Genomic DNA, 19,674 nt, shown 5'->3' with positions numbered 1-19,674 from the left:
TGCCATATCAGTTTTGGTAAATTAAAAAGTCTGTGTGGGTGTGTGGGTGTCTGTGGGTGTGTGCCTGTGTGAGAGAAAGAGGGGCTTAGGCACAAGATGTGGTTCACAGACCAGTTTGCCCAACTCACATTGCACTAGGTGAGTTGATGGGCCCACAAAATTTTGGATCCCTGGTCCTGGGACTGACAACTTACATATTTTCTTTATTTGTTTAGATTTATATGCAACCATTCTTTGGTCAAATATTGAGCTTTACCTCTTGCAGTAATAAAGTTGCTGGAAGAGAGCATAAAGGAAGAGCTCTTCCTTTCATGCCTTTCTGACCAGATGCAGGATTAGAGCCATGGAGGACTTGAACACAGTGAAGCAAGGAGGCATAGACTGAAACACACCATTCTATTGGCTACCAGATTATACTTCAAGAACAACACAATTGTTTGCTTATCACAGAGGACCTAGGCACTTATTCAAGAAAACTCTTCTTACCCCAGACTCAGGATGATCATATTTTCCAGTACTCAAAGCATAAGGAGAAAATGCCAGGGGATTTTGAGGACTCTGTAAAATGTATTGCATGGGTGACATTATTGTGCCCAAGCACCATTTTAGGAAACTGTAAAAAGATGAGATATTTCAACAAGATTAAAATGAAGGTGGGAGTTTGTAATCCTGGCTTTGTTTGTAAAGCAGCAAGGCAATAGAAATCCTATACTCCATTCTGACAAGAGATATGGGGGAAGGAGTCTGTCTGGGAGAAATTTGGCATGTTTTTTTTGGTGTGTGTGTGTGTGTGGAATAATTTCTTTAAAATACATAAAATGGGAAAATTCAACAGTTGCTTGGTTGCATGGACTAATAGAAGGAGTACTTGGGTTATGTCTTTAAAATCCATCATCTTGTCCTTTAGCTTTGTACACACATGTGTGGTTAGTTTCACAAAGCAAAAAACTAATTTTGCACAGAGGCAGTTATATAGATTATGAAAGAAAAACACAAACAACATTCTTCTCTCAATTTCACACTGGTCTGTTTTAACCAAAATCAAGTTACAGGTGAGATTTTTGCATTCCTAATTGCGATAATATATCTTGGCATTAGGTGATCAGTGATTATGGGGAATGTACTTCTAAATGAAGAATGTCGACAGGGCGTATTCTTGTGAGCTTCTCACAGCACATGCTAGCCATTGTTATTGAAGGAAGACAAGCCTAGGTGAAACTTTGGCTTCATCTGGAAAATAGATTTTTAACCCTCTTACCCTCTCCTGTGGAAAGTTACTCTCCTTATTGCTCTTCCTTCGCTCCTTAGAGTCTATGTATCATGCTATATGGTAGTGGGTCAGATCCTTGGTGCTCTATGAACCACATTGCTTATAACATACTTGCCCAGTGTCCTGAATTGTCAGGGTCAGTCCCAGTTAATCTTCTGTCATCCTCTTTTTCAGCTGCTCTTAAAATGTCTGTCTCTCTCTTGTCCTCTCACTTTCCCATTTTGTCCTTTGTTTACTTTAATTGCTACAAACTGAATTTAAAGTGCAAAAGCAGCATTTACTCAATTAACTCAGCAGGGGAAGACAGGAGGTGGCAAGATCTTGCCCCTTCCTGTAGACTTAGACCAAAGCAAACTGCTGCAAATTCTCCTAGCTTGTCTTTTCCTCCTTATTAATAACGCCTGCCATCTTCACCACCCATGGATGTTAGTTAGTCACATCGAGGCCAGTTTTCATCTTTGAAATGTTGGAGGTTATGCTACAGTCAGCAAAGACAATGAGGCCAGACACATTGCATCGGTAGGGGATATTTCTTACTGAAGTTCAATCTTATCTCAAAGCACACCTTTGGCTATAATGTCCCATTTTTCATATGATTAGGTAACTGCTGCTTACATTCAGTGATATGTAAATGAAAAAATACCTCTGATGTGACATAAAGCAGTTTTTAAAAACCAACACCGCCAAGCAAATTGTGGCTGCCCACTCATTAGAGCTGCCATAGGATGTTCATGCTAATCCAGGAGTAAGGCTATAATGGTGTTCAGAAATGAAGACGGGTCAGCAAAAGAAAAGGAATGTTCTTCTTATATCCAGGCTCCAGGAAGAGAGGAACAAATGCCTGGAAACTTTGGTTACAACATTTCACAGCATCAAACAGAGGATACCAAGTTGATGGACCACTGGAGCAACATCCTGTAGTTTGCTCTTATACATGGTGAAATTATTTATCTCAGTAGTTATATAAATTTAGCCAGCAATTGCAAACCATTTTTTTCTACAATCGTTTACTGATACATTTTTCTCTAGGTTGATTTGAAAGCCTATGAGCTATTTACAGGTTGCTTGACTTCTAAAAGACTTTATTATATAGACTTTATTTTTAAATGCATCCTGATATCATCTCTCTTCCAGCATTATCATCTTTTTTCCCTTTTGGAAAGCAGCACAGAGAAGTTAAAGCAATTGCCTTTTTGATTGTCCCATTTTATGGTGGAAAACATCACTTTTTCTGCTACCATTTAAACTTTTATTTCTATGCTATTATTATTTTTGAGACATTTTATTTCTATTCCTCCATTGCCTAAAGTATTCTTAAAGTGGTCGTTCAAGGGGGCATTATGGGCTTGTTAAACGTGATTTTTGGTAGGATGTTAACCCTCCCTTCCCTGAAACTTTCATTATAGCACTTGAAAGTTAGGACAAACTTGGTTTGGAAAATTGATGCTGATAGTAAATGGCATAGTTAATAGCAGATGAATCTATAGAAAGCTGTTAAGATGCATATTATCCCCCTGGGAAGAAGGGGGGAGATAGGGGAGGAGGAGGAGGGATCACAACTTCCAATCTATAAAATATACTTGTTGGTAGAGAATCTCTCTCTCCCTTTCTGTGCAAATGTGTGATTGCAGGGGGCAGTGTAGCAGCATGTGGCAGCCGAACCTAAGAGCAGACAAATCAGCTTGATGACTTTCAAAGCCAAGAATTCTGCTGGAGGCAAGGGTATTTGATCTAATGGGGGGTGGGGAGGGATTAAAACATATAGAGACTGCTATTAATTCCACTTCTATTTTTGTGTAGTCAAATCTGTATGCAAATCCATAGCATCTCATTTTGGTAGATGAATCATTTTTAAAAAGAAAAAAAAGAAAAGAAGAGGGGTGTAGGGGCAGGACGCCAAGGGAATGTTAATGATATTAGATGTGTGTATGGCTACATTTCAGAGAATGGAACTGACAAGCCACCTCTGAGTATACCTTGCCTAAGAAAAACAGATGAGATTCAGTTGATAGGCCACTGGAAGGCACATAAACACACATAAGGAGTGTCTTGCTTACAAAGAAATACATGTTGTGTAGCATACAATGGGGTAAATAAGAGCTATAATTCTCTTAAAATAGGGAAAATGGAAAATTTTATTAACATCAAGGGTGAGGAGTTAAACCTTTCAGACATTGTTTGACTGCAACTCTTTATTAAGCAGAAGGGTTTGGATTTGGTGTCTTTCATGGATGCTTTCCAAGAGTGAATAAAGGATTGAGCTTACTTGAATCAGCATGGGTACATTATTGACTTATCGCTATAGACTCAAGAGTATAGAGTAGGGACAGGAAGCTGTGGTCTTCCAGATGTTTTTAGTCTGTTCCCATCAGCCATAGCCAGCATAGCCAGTGATGAGGGATTATGAGAGCTGCTGTCTAAGAACATCTGGAAGGGCACACGTGTTCATTTCTAGTATAAAGGACCTAGAAAGTGGGAATTGACAAGTGCAATATTTTTACAAAATGACAAAATTTAAAGAATGCTTCCTAATGAATAGATAATTTGACTTGATGCATTTCTACTTGTTTTATTTTAACGTAACACTGTAAATATTTGTTACAGGAGGAGTAACAAATACAGCACAATATCAGAACAGGCTAATGGTGTATGATCCTACACAAGTAAGTTTATATGCCACAGCTATTTGCTCGCATGAAGACCTGTAAAACATCGTAGACCAAGTATACAAAAGCTTGTGTTATAATTTCTTTCTCTTTGTCTGAGAAGTATTATAAGATCCTTTTGCATATTGATATTCCAGACTAACATGTCTATGTCTCTAATTCTATTCTCCATTAGAAACATTAGGGAGACTTGAATTTAGATCCCTAATGAGAGAAATTTATAGGGTGAACGTGACCTGGTCACTCTTTCTCAGGCTTCCTTGCAGGATTATTGTAATTACATAATGGAAGAAAATCTTGGGACCATTATGAGCGCTTTGAACTTCAATGTAGGAATATGTATTTTATCTTTTACTTAAATTATATATACTTGGTTAAGTAGCGGAGTTGCCAAGAAACCTTGTTAGTGGATTGTGAAGACACATATTGGGATACCACCAAGAGAGCCTGATGGACATTGAGACCAAAGTGCTTCAGTGCATAATCTTCATTGGTGTGCAATGCACATTGGGAACTTTGCCAGTTCTGCAATATAGTAATGTAACAGCAGCCCTCTACTGGATACGGATGTTATGAAATCCTGCATCTGTAAGCTCGCTTATGGAGGCACAACTCCGATACAGGATTCAGGTCATAATATTTATTTGCTCTAGAAGATTAAAAAAAATATTTTTTTTGTCTCCTGCCAAATATGAAAATTGGAGTTTATGTGCTTCCGTGTCCTTTATTCAATAATATTGGCATATATGGAGGAAAACAAAATGGCCTAATTTCACTGAATGTTCCAGACGTGCAACTTTTTTGTTTGGTGGCAACCATTTTTTACCTGTCATTCTAGCCTTTACTAGACATCATGCATTCTTGATTGTGATCACCAATTTGTGGCTAAATAGTGATGTGTAATTACTAAAAATGGGCTTGATTGCTAGTATTATACTCAGCTGTCCTAATACTCTATTAGATATGCAGACATATTTCCAGCAACAAGGATCTCATTGGCCTAATATGTGTCAGTGAAATGTTTTGCCCACACATCTTTCACAATATCAGCACGTTGTCACTTTGTTCTATATTTGTACCTTAAGTACTCTAATGCTCCCCTTTTCCAGGAATTTTTTTTTTGTCTTGAAGGTCCAGAGGCTGTATGCCCTTGCCCTGGTCCCCAGCACACTTGAGGTGTTGGTCTTTAGCCTCATCTTACCCAAAACAGTTTAAAAAGTAGAGACTGTGTGTTAGCAGCCTTATTACGAGGTCTGTGTTGTGTTTTTATACACACAATCTTTTTAAAAATTCTGCTGGCATATTGTATACGGTGGGCACTGGAAGGAACCTCACATCTGCTTGCGTCTTGCACAGAATCTCAATAACTCTATCATTTGGTGCTACTGCCTGTTTCTGCACTAGGCCTTTGTGGAGTGCTGATAATGCCTACCATCTGCCATTGAGCACATCGCTACCTGCCAACAGGCAGGCTAGGGTGACCTCTGCTTCTCCATTGCTGATTAGTATTCACACACTGGCTTATTAGGAATGACCCCACCAGGCCCCTCTGTTTCTTTGCCTTTGCAGTGCTTGGCGGCTTACCTGGCAGTCACTGCTGTGGAGGAAGCTAAGATATAATCAGGGGATGCAAGCAGCCTTTGCAAAGCAGATGGTGTCTATAGTTCTGTGTCAAGGGATTGGACTGTTAATGCAAATATTAATTCTTCCTAGTCAAATACTACCCAGCATAATGGATAGCTATACATTATGGGGGGTTACATGGAGCAATTGTTTCCAGATTTCTGCTGTTTTTGTGCTCCCAATTCCTCAAATGGTACAAAAATACAGTTTCATCTTATACTGATGGGGAAAACAACCCCACTATAACTTACGTAAATGGTGGAAACACATTAAGAAATTGTAAGAGGAGATTGAGCAAGGACGTTTCTGGTTAAGCAAGCCTTTAATCAGTTTGAGTCTATTTTAGGCAGTGAAATCTAACCAATAAATTAAGAAAGAAAAAGCAGTTATTGGCCAGGATTTAAATAATATTTTGATGTGGTTTCAGGAATTTCATTTGGAGGTATTTTATGTCTCTTTGAACCTCACTGTGAGAAATTAAGGCTTATTTTTCCCCTAGATATGGAAAAAAATTAATGAGACCCAGTTCTCTTTTCTCTATACATCTGCAGAATAAATGGCTCAGTCGCAGCCCCATGTTGCAGAGGAGAGTTTACCATTCCATGGCTGCTGTTCAAAGGAAGCTGTATGTTTTAGGTGGCAATGACCTGGATTACAATAATGACAGGATTCTTGTCCGCCACATTGACTCTTACAACATAGACACTGACCAGTGGACACGCTGCAGCTTCAGTATGTTGACAGGCAAGTATTTCTGTCAATTTGTGCCACTAAAACAAAGGTAAAATATAAATTCTTTTTAAAAAATCCTTTTTGTGGGATTACAGATCTCATGGGCACACAGTACATGCCAGGTCAAAAATTGTAGCAGGCTTTACTCTTTCTTTCTTACTGTTTCTCTATCCTATGAACCTTCACCTCACTTCCAGACTTTTACACATAGGTGGCTGGAAATTTATTAACATTAATTACCAGTAAGGTGAGAGGACAGCAGGGAGGAGCTCTCAGAACAAATTGGCCAATGTTTGCAACTAGTAAAAAATTAATAACTTATGGTGTGTATGTAACAGTACAGGAACACAGCTTGCTTGCACAGTTGCATAGTGGAATGCAGTTCTTTTCACAATAATTGTCCCTTGCACATGTTGGAGCAGAAATACTGAAGGGTTGGATAAAAAGATTTTAAAAAGATAAATACAGAGTGATTTTAAAAATGGTGCAAAAGTAAAGCTGTTATTGGGTTTTATACCATTCGTTTACAATCACCTTGTACATGCAAGTTCTTCAGCATATGTATGTTAGTAAGAGAGAGAGAGAGAGAGAGAGAGAGAGATGGTGTTCACTTTATGGAAATGTGGGTAATTCTAATATTATAAATTGTTTAAAACATTTAGTAATACACTGAAATGTGTAACATGTTAAGATGTAGACTTTTAGAGGGAACAGAACCTAAATATCCTATTCCAATTTAGCAGACATTCTAGCTTTCTATGATTTTGGCTAACACAGATCCATTATTTCTTTTTACATTTGCCTACTTCAGGCCAAAATGAATCTGGAGTTGCTGTCCACAATGGTAGAATATATTTAGTTGGAGGTTATTCAATTTGGACAAATGAACCCTCCGCATGTATCCAGGTGAGTGATTTAGGTGATTTTTTAAAAAGTGTCTCCAAAGAATGTATTTCATTTTTATGCCACCTTTGTCCCCAAAAGGGACCTAAGATGGATCACAAGACAGAAACACTTTAAAAACTATTTTAAAAACAATTAAAATAACCTTGTTAAAATAATACAAAATTAAGATTAAAAACATACAAAAGTAAAAAAAAATCTAAAATATGCCCCATATAAAATCTATCTTGTCATGGTGTTAAAAAATCTGCCCGAGTAAAAATATCTTAGCTTGCCGACAAAAGGCCAGCAGGGAGGAGGTCAGCCTAGCCTCTCGTAGAAGGGCATTACAGAGGGTGGGAACAGCCATCGAGAAGGCTCTCTCTCATGTCCTCAACAAGTGAGCCTGTGATGATGGTGGAACTAAAAGAAAGCCTTCCCCTGAAGATCTTAGGGCTGTAGCAGTTTTGTATGGGGAGATATGGTCTCTCATATAGTTTGGACCTAAGCCATGTAGGGCTTTATAGACCATGACTGGTCTTTGAAATGAACCAGTAGCCTGGGAAGCTGTTTCAACAAAGAGGTTATATGCTCCTTATAATTGGCCCATCAGCATTCTGGCTGCAATGTTTTGAAGTTTCTGAACAGCTTCCAAAGGGAGCCCCACACAGAGTGTTCTACAGTAGTCCAAATGGGATGTATTCAAGGCGTGTGTCACCATAGCCAGATCTGACATCTCAAGGAATAGGTGCAGCTGGTATACTAGTTTTAGCTGTGCATCTGCACTTCTGGCCACTGCTGAAACCTGAGCATCCAGGCTCAGAGTTGAGTCCAGGAGCACACCCAAGCTGCAAGTCTGAGATTTCAGGGGAAATGTAACTCCATCCAGCACAGGCAAAGTCCCTATTCCCTGATCTGCCTTACGACTAACCAGGACCAACTTAAGTTTCAATTTGTTTGCCCTCATTCAGTCCATTACTGACAGCAGTCATACTGGTGACACTGTAACCCAAAACACTGGATGATCTCTTTCAAGCAGTTTCATGTAGATGTTAAATAATACAGGGGACAAAGCAGAACCCTGTGGGACCCCAGAGGCCTGTGGATAAGGAGTCAAACAGGAGTCCCCCAACACCACTTCTGGGTCTGTCCTTCCAGGAAAGACTGGAACCACTGCATAACAGTGCCCCCAAGTCCCATTCCAGAAAGGATACCATGCTCGATGGTATTGAAAGCCTTCAAGAGATCCAGCAAGGCCAACAGGGACACACTCCTCCTGTCCAGTTCCTTGTGTAGGTTATTCACCAAGGCAACTAAGGCTGTCTCTGTTCCATAACCAGGTCTGAAACCAGATGGAAATGGATCTAGATTTAATACAACTGCTTTTTACTGCATTGCTGTGAAACATTGTAGACACCTATTTGATGGACAAGAGCAATCAGACTTGATTTCAACTTTAAGAAAACATACAAAGGAAAAAAAAAACCCCGTAGATAACCTGTAGGTTCCAACATTAACCACCACCCTATTACTAAGCTTTTGTAGAAAGTACTGCTACTGCTTCTGTAGTGCTTTTACAGAAGTTTGCCTAGGTAAGTCGTCCTCTATTTTACTGGCTACAAATGATACAGCTCTGCATACTGTTTCTGATGTCACTGAACATTTCAGTGTATGACAGGGTCTAAAAATGTCCAGCCCAAAGGTATGTCTTTGTCTGCAGAACCAAGCATGTTTCACCCAAACTCCCAGAATCAGAAAAGACACAGTGGAATATAGCAAAATCATGTACAACAAAATAAAATACTCATTTTGATTTTTTTTTTAATCTCATGAATGGCAACCAGAGAATGCCATTTGCTTTTGGTTGAAAAAGCAGCACAAGTCATTTTTTCTCCCCAAAAACTTTCCCCTGGCTGGGATCAAAAAGTACTTCAATGAGAAAAGAGCAAAGATTTGTTGGGACATTTTTGTGTACCCTGGCTGGGTTTTCGTAGGGGGGGGGGGGAACCCTGTACATGGCAAAATTACAATGCTGCAGCTTATAATGTCATAGAATGCCAGTATTGTAAATCTAGTTCTGCATATGAGCCAGCATGGAATAGTGGTTTGAGCACTGGAATATAACTCTGGAGACCAAGGTTCAAATCCCCACTCAGCCACGGAAAACCACTGGGTGACCTTAAGCAATTCATTCTCTCTCAGCCTTAGAGAAAGGCAAACCCCTGTAGTTCACAACATTGCAGAAATAATCCAGTTTGAGATTGGTTTAACTACCCTGTCTCAGTGCTAGGGAATTCTGTGAATTATAGTTTTATGAGACATTTAGCCTTCTCTGTCAGAGAGCTCTGGTGCTACAATAAAATACAATTCCCAGGATTCCCCAGCACTGAACCAGGGCAGTTAAAGCAGTCTCTAAATGGAATAGTTCTGCAGTGTTTTTTGGACCCTTGTAACAAATCCTGTCAACAGAACTCCATGATAGGTTTGTTGTATATTGGAACCAATGTGAGGATACACAACAAAAAATTTGATATGGATTCTGCAACAGAATATGATTTGGATGAACTAAAATATCCTATCCTAGTATGTGAGGATTTAAAAATTTTGTGATTTTGAGCTGAAATACTCATTCCCCTCCCTTCTTGATACTGATTAAAAAGAACAACAAAACTGAAAGACACCTCCTTTAGTAACAGTTACTCAAAAAAGGTTGATGTAAGAATAAATCACCAGGAACAGATGATATTCCAATTGATGTGTTACAATCCACACAGACAGAATCAACTCTAGTGATAACTAAAATATGCCAACAAATATGGAAAATAAAACTGTGGTCAACTGACTGGAAAAGATCAATATACATCCCAACCCACAAAAAAGACTGCAGCAACTATAGGACCATAGCATTAATGTCACATGCAAGCAAAATTATGCACAAAATTCTGCAGCCCAGACTCCAATCATATTTGGAGAGAGAAATCCCGGAAGTGCAACTAGGTTTCAGAAAAGGAAGAGCACTAGGGATCCAAATAGCAAACGTAAGATGGTTAACACCTCTTGAATCCCATTGTGGGAGAAAGGCGGGATATAAATCTTTGAAATAAATACATAAATAAGTTACCAGAGTGCACCAAGGAATTCCAGAAGAAAGTAAAAAAATAATGACCACCTAGGATCTATGTAAGTTCAACCTACATAATGAAAGTCAGAATAGTTAGGCTTCCCATACTTGGATCAAACATTGATCAGTACGGAGAATGCAGTGAAGAAACCAGAAGATTAGGATTGGAAAGGGCAGCCATGAAAGAACTAGACATGATCTTAAAGAGCAAAACTGCACACCAGACTCAATCGGGGATGTCACAAACCTGAATCTGCAGGACCTGAATAGAGCAATGGAGGATAGAGGAGTTTGACGATGTCTCATCCACAGGGTTGCCATGAGTGTCGACTTGAGGGCAGTTCACGTGTGTGTGTGTGTGTGTAGAGAGAGAGAGATGAGAGGGATATAGCTGGATGGTTCTCTGCCACTGTCTGACCAGACCCGCACTCTCCACCAGCCTGAGCCTGTGAATATCCATGTTGACAGGCTGCAGCAAGTAGCCTGTCAAGTTGGTTGAGGGGCTGAGATGAGGGAGATGTGGGGTAGTTTTGCCTGGCAAAATCCTGCCAGAATCCTAGCCTGTCTTTACACCTCTGCCTCCTTTGAATACTTCCCACCAGTTCTGGATAACAAGAGTGCCAGTCTATCACAATCACTTACCATACTGCTGCTGCTTCTCCTTCTTTGGGGGGTGGGGAGGAGGAGGAGGATATTTTTAATGAAAGGCTTAAAAATGTGATAACTCACAACTTTGCTGCATGTGTAGACTAGGCCTAAATCTCATCAATTGGCTATAGTTTAGGTGGTTCTGTAGTACTGCCAATGGTGGATTTCACTCCTCTCCTCCTATTGCTCATTCCAAAATCTTTTCAGTACATCTGGTGACTGAACAGTCTTCTGTTTTAGAGGTAAGGGACTGCTGCATTTTTAATTGCATAGCCTAGAAAAGAATCATTGTACAAAACTGTTTCCCGGTATACTTAAAGGGATGTCATATTGAGGAGGGAGCATGCTTGTTTTCTGCTGCTCCAGAGAACAGGACCCGGAACAAAGGATTCAAGCTACAGGAAAAGAGATTCCACCTCAACATTAGGAGTGGAACACACTCCCTTGGAGTGAAGTCTCCTTCCTTGGAAGTCTTTAAGCAGACGCTGGATGGCCATCTGTCGGGGATGCTTCAGTTTTGAGTTCCTGCTTGGCAGGGGGTTGGGCTGGATGGCCCTTGTGGTCTCTTCCAACTCTATGATTCTATTCACAGGTGCTGTTAAACGTCTGTTTCTGATTTTTTTTTAAGTATTTGTTACATCTCCTTTGACTTTTACAGGTGCTGGATGTTAGTAAGGAAGGAAAAGAAGAGGTTTTCTATGGACCCACTTTGCCTTTTGCTTCCAATGGCATAGCAGCCTGCTTTCTTCCAGCTCCCTACTCTACGTGCCCAAACCTGCAGCCTTTGCAAGTGCCTCATCACAAGATAGGCACAATGTGAGAAAAAGGAGCATGACTAACTTGCCACCATTTCCTCTTCGCTTCACCAAAATGAAGGAATTGTTGCAAAATACTTCTTTGTATTAAAGTGAAGTAAAAGCCAAAAAAATGGAGTGGGGGGAAGAGGAGGAAAATGAAGAAAATGGATCATAATTATACCATCCACCTACTGTGGAAACGGACAGAACATCTTTGCCTATTAAGATTTTTTTTTCCATCCGGTTATTGGAACTTTTTGAACATTTTCTGGATTCTATTAATTTCCAAAGGTGCATTGCAAAACAAAAAAGTATGTTAATAAGGACAACATACTGTTGTATATTCAGTGGGTTGAAAGGGGCCTTCAGCATTGTCTGCCACTGTTTGTTGCTTCTAGCATTAACTTCATCCAGGGAATGAAGAACAAAGTTTAAAACAGCTGTGTGCAAACTAAACAAAGAGATTTTCCATTTTATCTAGAACAGAAAGAATATGGGCTGCTGTGAGTTTGTATTGGTTAATTTTGAAAAGGGCTTATTTTGGGTGCTTGTCTTTGGTATTAGAAGAATCTGAAACTACAATGGCTATGTATTCTCAGCATTTCTGCTCTGTAAAGGTGCTCTTAAACTCCACTACTGAGTGTTTCTTACATTTGCCTCACAGTGGCTAAAGGCTGGACAAAAAGTCATGTCATTGTAATACTTTCAGCTGCGGAAAAGACAAATATGTGGCAATGTTGTCAGAAGGAAAGCAGGGAGGAGGGAGGCAGTCAAGCTAGAGGTCATTGTAAGCCTTCAGTAGTTTTCAAGATTGTTCCCCATAGAATTTGAAGAGAAGTCACTGTTTAGACATAGTGCAGCTTGTTAGTAACCTTAAGTTCTTATATCTTTTTTACTGATCCAAAGTATTTGGCAGAGACACTTTGAGGAAAGTGAATTGTTCATATACCTTCATTTGTCAAAAGCTGTACAAAGAAAATAAATTAATGTTGGAATGCCGTTGTGAAACTTAAGGATTATTTTTTAAAAAAATAACTACAACAAACCACTATTACTGGCAATCTTGTTTAGGGAAAAGACTATTGCTCTGAAATAATAAAGCTCAGCATTGCCTTTTTTTAAAAAATTCATTAGAATTATTTAAAATACTCCAGAACTGGATACCAAATCTATTTTGAAATTCTGTCTACCTGCCTTTATCTTGTGTGCCTAAAAGCAGATGTTTATGAAGCACCTCCTTAATTTTCCTTCAGTGAAAGGCCAGTGCAGAAATTGACTGGCATACTGAATTGAAAAAAGGATTTGAGGCACATAGTACATATCCCGATGGTACTTGTCATAAATCCTTTAGAGATGAAGCCCTTACAACAGCTTATTTCCCATGCCATTGGAGAGCAGGGGAGTAGCGCAGGCATGCCCAGAGCTGTGCCAACAGGGGTTCCTCTTGCTCCCAATAGGAGCAATGACTACTATTTTCTCCTGGCTGCAGAATGAGAGCAAGATGTTGCCTGGGCACCTCTGCCTACTAAATGGCTCTGGAGCATGTGGTGGTGCTGTGAAGTTGCTTTGTGTGGAGTGTATGGGTGAAATGTTGCTCAAGGAGATACTGATTACCTCCATACACAACAAACAGGACATTCCATTGTAACTGCAGCATTCCAGCCTATCTGTTTTGGGACCAATGGATGTTTGGTATATTGAAAGAAAGCATTTATACAGGAACTTGCTATGAAGCATAACACATCTTCTACTTCCACTAGACATGGGAAACTGCTTTACAGGCTACTGGTCTAAAGTGATGTTCAGACAATGACACCCTATACACACACACATACATACATTCTAACCTTTTTCAGACATGTACCAGTTAATAATTTGGAATACCTATGTGTTTTCAGACACCCAAATACATTTAGTCAAATTCTTGTAAAAATAAAGAAACTGAGTGCAACAAGCATTATTTGTTTTCTTAAGTTGTTCCATTTAGATGGATATGTAGCATTCATAATAACCAATGGGGGGGAAATTATATCAAAAAACCACTTACTTCTTTTTTAAAAAAAATGTGTTTTATTCTGCTACAGTGGTCCATCCCTAATCCCTGTCCTTGAAATATTTGTAACAAAGAAAAATGCCTCATCATTTCATTTGAAAGGAAACTCCAATGTAATTTAAAACACATCTTAATCGCCATAACAATAAAAAACTGTACATTTTCACAAAATGAACTCAAAGTAGTACAAATTTTTAATGTTTTTCTTTTATTATATCACAGAGAATTTGATGCTTTTATAGAAACTGTCAGCAATGTGTGTGCATATTGGACATTTTCCCACCTAATGGTAAAGAGAAAATGTCTTGGAAATGACCAATTATTTCGGTTTCCAAGAACTAAAATGTATCACACTGAAGAAAATTCTACAGGATACAACGAGCAAAACAGATTATACCTGTAGCTGGATACACTGCAACAGGCATTCACCTGGAATGTTCTTAGTGACTTACACTAACATAATCCCTGGTTACACTAGCATAAGTACATTTCCTGACGTTGGGTAAGGAGACATCTAGTACCGCTTTACGCAACAGTTCCACAAAGGCTGCTGTATAGTACTGTGGTCCAGTCCCATCTCCAACCTATACAACCACTGATTGCTTGCAGGGTGCACTGGGAAAGTTCCCACTGCGCAGCTGGCTGCCAGCAACCTCATGGATCTCTGGGAAAGTACACTGGAAGAACCTCATAGGGTACCAGCATCAACTAAGGTCTCAGGTCTAGCATGCATCTAAAGGGAAATAGATAGAAAATAGCTCTGCTTAGGAATTTGAACCTTTGAAAACTTTTTGAAAAACTTTTGAAGAATCCTAGAAATGGTCTGAAATGGTTCCTGACAAATTAGGAAACTCTTGCCTGCAGGGGAAAATAGAGTGAAATCAAACTGGAGACCTACTACATAAGAGTCCTCAAGCCTACCCCACACTTCTGCAGGTTTTAGGAAGTACATACTTTCTGGGACGAATTTGATCATCACATTCTGAAGTGCTTGGATTGAGTAAAGGTGTTACACATTACCTGGTGCACATGTTACACTAGAATACTAGATCAACAGAATATCCTCAATTTCGTGGGTGTATCTAGTATGTCTTGAGCTCAAGCCCCATCTGAACTCAGCCTTTTTGCAAATGTTTCAGGGATTCAGGCTTTGCACCAAAGAAGGCCAGTCCTTTGAAAGAAATTACAACATGGGAGACAATATCATGGCTGGGAAGGAAGCAAAACACTGGGGACAAAGACTCCACTGCTTTCTTCCATCCACTGCAATGTTTTGTCTGTCTCTATCTTACCTGCCGATTATGGACTGACAAATTGTGTAAGAAGGTGTATTAAGACATATTCTAGACTTAAACAGTAGTTCATACATAAATGAACAAACAATTGTCAACACAAAAGGACATGGTTCTTCTTGGGTAACGGAGGAACAAATGCTGGGCATACACTGCCTTTCTATAGAGGAAATCAGCATAATCTATGCACTCTGGCCTTTCTCCATCACATGTGTTAATCTACTTTAATAGTAACAACTATTTCTTTTGAATGCAAAACGTATTACTATAAAACCTCCAACTAGGACCAATTAAAAATGACGGGGAAGAAATAAAACAAAATAAAAGGATTCAGTTTACACTGCAGTTACTGCAAAATGGTGACAATGAATCAAGAAACCACCCATGTGAATTTTGCTTAATAATTTGATTTTTCCTTATAAATCAGAATGATACATTTCTGCCTAATGCTACAATTGCTTGGAGGTAAGCCCTGTAGTTATGGTCATAACTCTACACCTTATAAAACTATTTACCATATAAAACAACTCTTAAAAATTCTCACACACCAAGAGCTCTAAAACTCCACTGCTTTCTTCCATCCACTGTAATGTTTTGTTTGTCTCCATCTCTACTGCAGTTACAGATTTCTCTGTATTCAGTAAGGTTATGTAGTCTTACTGTAAGGTTACTATAAATACCCCTAGCTCTTCTTAACAGGCAGCAGCTGCATTAGACGAAGGAGGTCTCCAACAATTGATCAGGATGCAAGGAGGATGACATTTCTAGCTCCTTCACACCACCAAGGAACAGGACCCTGTCAGAATTCTTTATTGCAACCTTGCTTTCTGTTGAGAAGAGGCTAGAAATGGCATCCTCTTTGCACCTTTATGTGGCTTCTGGCTGTTAATGTGGGCTGGGAGAGGTTGGTCCAGGAGATATTACATAATTACGCATATGCAACTAAGAAGACAATACAGAATATAGGCATGGGCTAGTTTGTGTGCCTTTAAATATGCAAAGTTCAATGTAGAACATTCTCCACTTTATGTGAGCCTTCTAATCATTTGAATTTTCTGTATATGAGGGTGTTACCCCCAGGGCTGCTGAATTGCAAGTCCTATGATTCTTCATTATGAACTATACTGGAGAGGCCTAAAAATAAATGTAGACCAAGATAATCGGGAAAGACACACTTTACCCACCACTGCTTAATCAGCCAATACACCTTTACATGCCTCTTCTGCAATATTGCTAGTCATATCAGTTGCCTATATAGACAAACATTTTCAGTTGTCTGATATAACATCAAAAAACTGCTTGTTAATAGACTTTTGAAGCCACTGCTGAACCAGAAACATTAAAAAGTTCATGAATTACTTTTGTAGAAAGCATTGGTATTTCCAGCTACGTATTAATTATACTTGATAAAACACACTCAAGTTAAACAATTTGCTACCGTATGTGCTTCAATTTTCTTAAAAGTCAAAGGCTTCGCTTTCAAGAAGTTAATGCTAAAGACAGACTTCTGTTTCCGTTATCTTGTGAATGGTAAAGACTTAGATTTCGAAGGCATCTCACTTGAAGAGGCTTTTTAAGAAAACCTTTTAGAAACAGAGGCCTTTTGAGATGAATAAAACTCCTCCCAGGTGTAGGAGCTTACAAGAAGCTACAATGTGGGTTCAATAAGTCACTTTCATAATGAAAAGAACATCCATGCTCTACACTATTAAGTAGCCTAAAAGAGGCTTTTAGTTACTGTATTATCTGAAGTAATGATAGTTGATTTAGGGAAGAGATAATCTGCTACCTTTACATAAGAATACTATAACAATACAGAAAGGCTCTGAACAAGATTATAGGGAAGTTTCCATGGCAGTAATTGATAAGAGACACACACACACAAAACCAGTCTCTCATTATTAGCTCTGAAAAGTTGCAGTTTGTTTCACTGGCTTTGCCACTACGTCCTTACAACTCATAGCCACAATTCAAATCCAAGTTGCTAAGATTGTGTAATTTAATGGAAGTGTGAATTCCATGCATCAAATAAATCTGGAAATTACAGGGAGAATTATATAGGGCTGAGAACATCCTGAAATATCTAACATATCCAATTTACGATATACAAAATGTAATCATATGGGATGTTGTTAGAAAAATTAAGCAGAGATTTGAATTAAGATATTTGCACCTGCATCCCTTCCTCCATGTCTGAGTTTCGTTAAACTCCCAAAGGAGCTTTAGATCTGTAATAGAAGACTGGGGGGGGGGGGGGGAGGAATAGGTGACACTTGTATAGTGACCTGGGTAGCTGTTCTTATAACTGAATCAATTCTTGTTATTCAAGACAGGGAATGCTGGCTGCACCACTAGCAAAAACGAACAAGGACAACACAGAGGAGGTTAGAGGTTGAATAGTACAGTACACATCTACACATTTTAATACAGGGACAGTGCTAGGACAGCTGTCACCCTTCCATGCAGTGCCTACACAAGCTCTTCTGTTAACATCAGGTGGCTCAAGCATCTTGACCTAACCCTGGCCTTGCTTAGATTGAACCTCTTGCAGTCACCAAGCTCATATGAAGTGTTTATGTGCAAAACATCACTCAAGGTGTCAGAATGGAAAGGCCTGACAGCCAAAGTGTATTGATTCATTAGAGCAGCAAAAAAAAGTTTACTGGTAAAAATTGTCTTTCCTGCTTCTCTCCAACTTTTTTTAAAAAATAATTTTCAGCAAGACATCAAGTTTCCTATACTTGGCTCTGTTTTTCTCCTAAACATCTCTGAAAGGACTCAGGGGCTCACAATGAGAAAAGCTCTGCCCTCCTTTTTCCATATTGCTGGTAGTATTAAATGGCTGAATCAAAAGATGTTCAAGCTTGCATGTTGCAAAAAACTAAGCAGAAACACTCTTCACCTGTAGACAGGGCACACACACCCTGTATAAAGGACTGAAATTCGAGGAAATGACTGCAGAAAATACCAATCAACGGGTTGCTAATGGGTCTCATTTTCCAGTCTCAATATCTCTGTCTGTCCAGCCTCTGTGAGCTGAGATAAGAGTCTTTTATAGGCTTCCCTGTTAAGAAAGAATAAAACAAAAGTATATAACACTTTAATTAAAACCAGTGTCATGGAGCTTAAGAATCAGTCATGTCATTCTTAGACTATTTAAAGTAAATTGATAAAGAACCAGAATGCAATTTTCTTTTATAACCCACTCTGCACTGTTTACTAGGAAACAAAGCAGGAAAATTGCTCATCTGGTCTTATTTGGCTTATGAAAGAGTGGCTTCAGAAAAGATTTACTTCAAGTCAAGTGTGATTTCCATCTGTAATAACAATGACAATGGAGATTATAATGTGGTATTAACTACAGGATTCAAACTTCCGTTACTACTTGGTTATTCCAGCTAAACCATTTCACAATACTGTTTCATTGTGAAGTGCTCTCTCTCCCCCATTTTCAGAAGATACCTATGCTCTCTGAACACAGTATCAAAAAACAAAATAAACAAAAAAAAACAAAAAAAAACAAAATCCACCAGAATATACCTTGTAAATTTGTAAAGGAATGGTTACATAAGTTCTGAAATATGAAGAATTCACATGCTTGCTGGGGATACAAACCAATCTTTGTTAAATCTAATTAGTGCCTTCAGGATGCAAAATGCATTTCATTTACATCAAATGCATCTTGCATGTTCAAAGGGGTCCACATTAATACTACAGAAGAGATATACATCCAACTTATGAGCTGAGCATCCTGTCTGCATATGAAGATGTTTATTTACCACTGAACAGAAAAATATAGTTTTGGAACAGTCAAAGAAACTGTATCTAGCCTTCATGAATTATGTTTCTATCTCATGACAACATCAGTTTCTTGATATTGTCCCTGTAATCTAAGAAACCAAAGTGGATTTGATTTTGACTTCTCTAGTCTAAAGAAAAGAACCATGTAGTTTCATAACCCCTGCAATGTTAGAACTCTGAGACTCATGGGTAGCAATGAAGTTTATATAAGTCATCAACTGGTAAGAACTCTTTGTGGACAGAATATCTAACAAATCATATGATTCCACTTCCCACTTTTAATTCTAAGATTTTAAATGTGACCAGAGAGTCTCAAATGTGGGGTAATGTTTTGTTGTGTAACTCTATAGAAGTTCACACAGCTGAAGAATGCTTATATAAATCAGTCACAACATTGACAACTGCTTACTGGTGTGTGTGCATATGCAAAACAACCACAATAATATAAAAGCAATGGGTATAGTTATGGTGTGTGTGTGTGTGAAGACATTGGCCCCTAAATAAGCATTCTGATCCCCAATGAATTTTTCTTCACTCCCCACATTTCTAGCATTGCAGAGAGTGAGACACTGAAGACAGTTCACATCTAGAAGTCTTATATTTGTTGTGCTGGCATTCTCTTTGTAACATTGCCTGCCTTTTCCTTTGGTTCTTAAACTTTATTTCCAAATGCTCAGCTGAAATTTTAGGTTAACAAGATGCTACAAATTTGGAGATTTTTTAAAAGAATTTTTAATGGAAGACCATGCCCACATTCCTGCAACCCTCACAGCTATATCCCTGAAGCAA

General features: G+C 38.9%; 2 protein-coding genes across 4 annotated transcripts in view; one reads left to right on the top strand and one right to left on the bottom strand.

Moving 5' to 3' along the window:
• LOC149311279 (kelch-like protein 32) overlaps positions 1 to 12,721 on the top strand; it is a 94,561-nt gene extending 81,840 nt beyond the window's left edge. For all 3 annotated transcript variants that reach the window (XM_089528531.1, XM_089528532.1, XM_089528533.1), the window contains 4 exons: positions 3,875 to 3,933; positions 6,111 to 6,303; positions 7,103 to 7,197; positions 11,601 to 12,721. In XM_089528531.1, coding sequence (XP_089384657.1) covers positions 3,875 to 3,933; positions 6,111 to 6,303; positions 7,103 to 7,197; positions 11,601 to 11,762 — 509 coding nt within the window. In that variant the 3' untranslated portion in view covers positions 11,763 to 12,721. The remainder of the gene's footprint in view (positions 1 to 3,874; positions 3,934 to 6,110; positions 6,304 to 7,102; positions 7,198 to 11,600) is intronic.
• Positions 12,722 to 13,854: 1,133 nt separating this feature from the next.
• The window catches only part of LOC149311278 (protein MMS22-like), a 103,187-nt gene continuing 97,367 nt past the window's right edge, over positions 13,855 to 19,674 (bottom strand). The window contains exon 26 of the mRNA XM_089530699.1: positions 13,855 to 18,148. Coding sequence (XP_089386825.1) covers positions 18,067 to 18,148 — 82 coding nt within the window. The 3' untranslated portion in view covers positions 13,855 to 18,066. The remainder of the gene's footprint in view (positions 18,149 to 19,674) is intronic.

This window comes from Sceloporus occidentalis, unplaced genomic scaffold (genome assembly GCF_023333645.1).
Source record: "Sceloporus occidentalis isolate IW3139 unplaced genomic scaffold, rSceOcc1.0.p SCAF_6, whole genome shotgun sequence".
NCBI classification, from domain to species: Eukaryota; Metazoa; Chordata; class Lepidosauria; order Squamata; family Phrynosomatidae; genus Sceloporus; species Sceloporus occidentalis.
The sequence above is the reverse complement of the archived record's forward strand: the minus strand, read 5'-3'. Positions and strand labels throughout refer to the sequence as shown.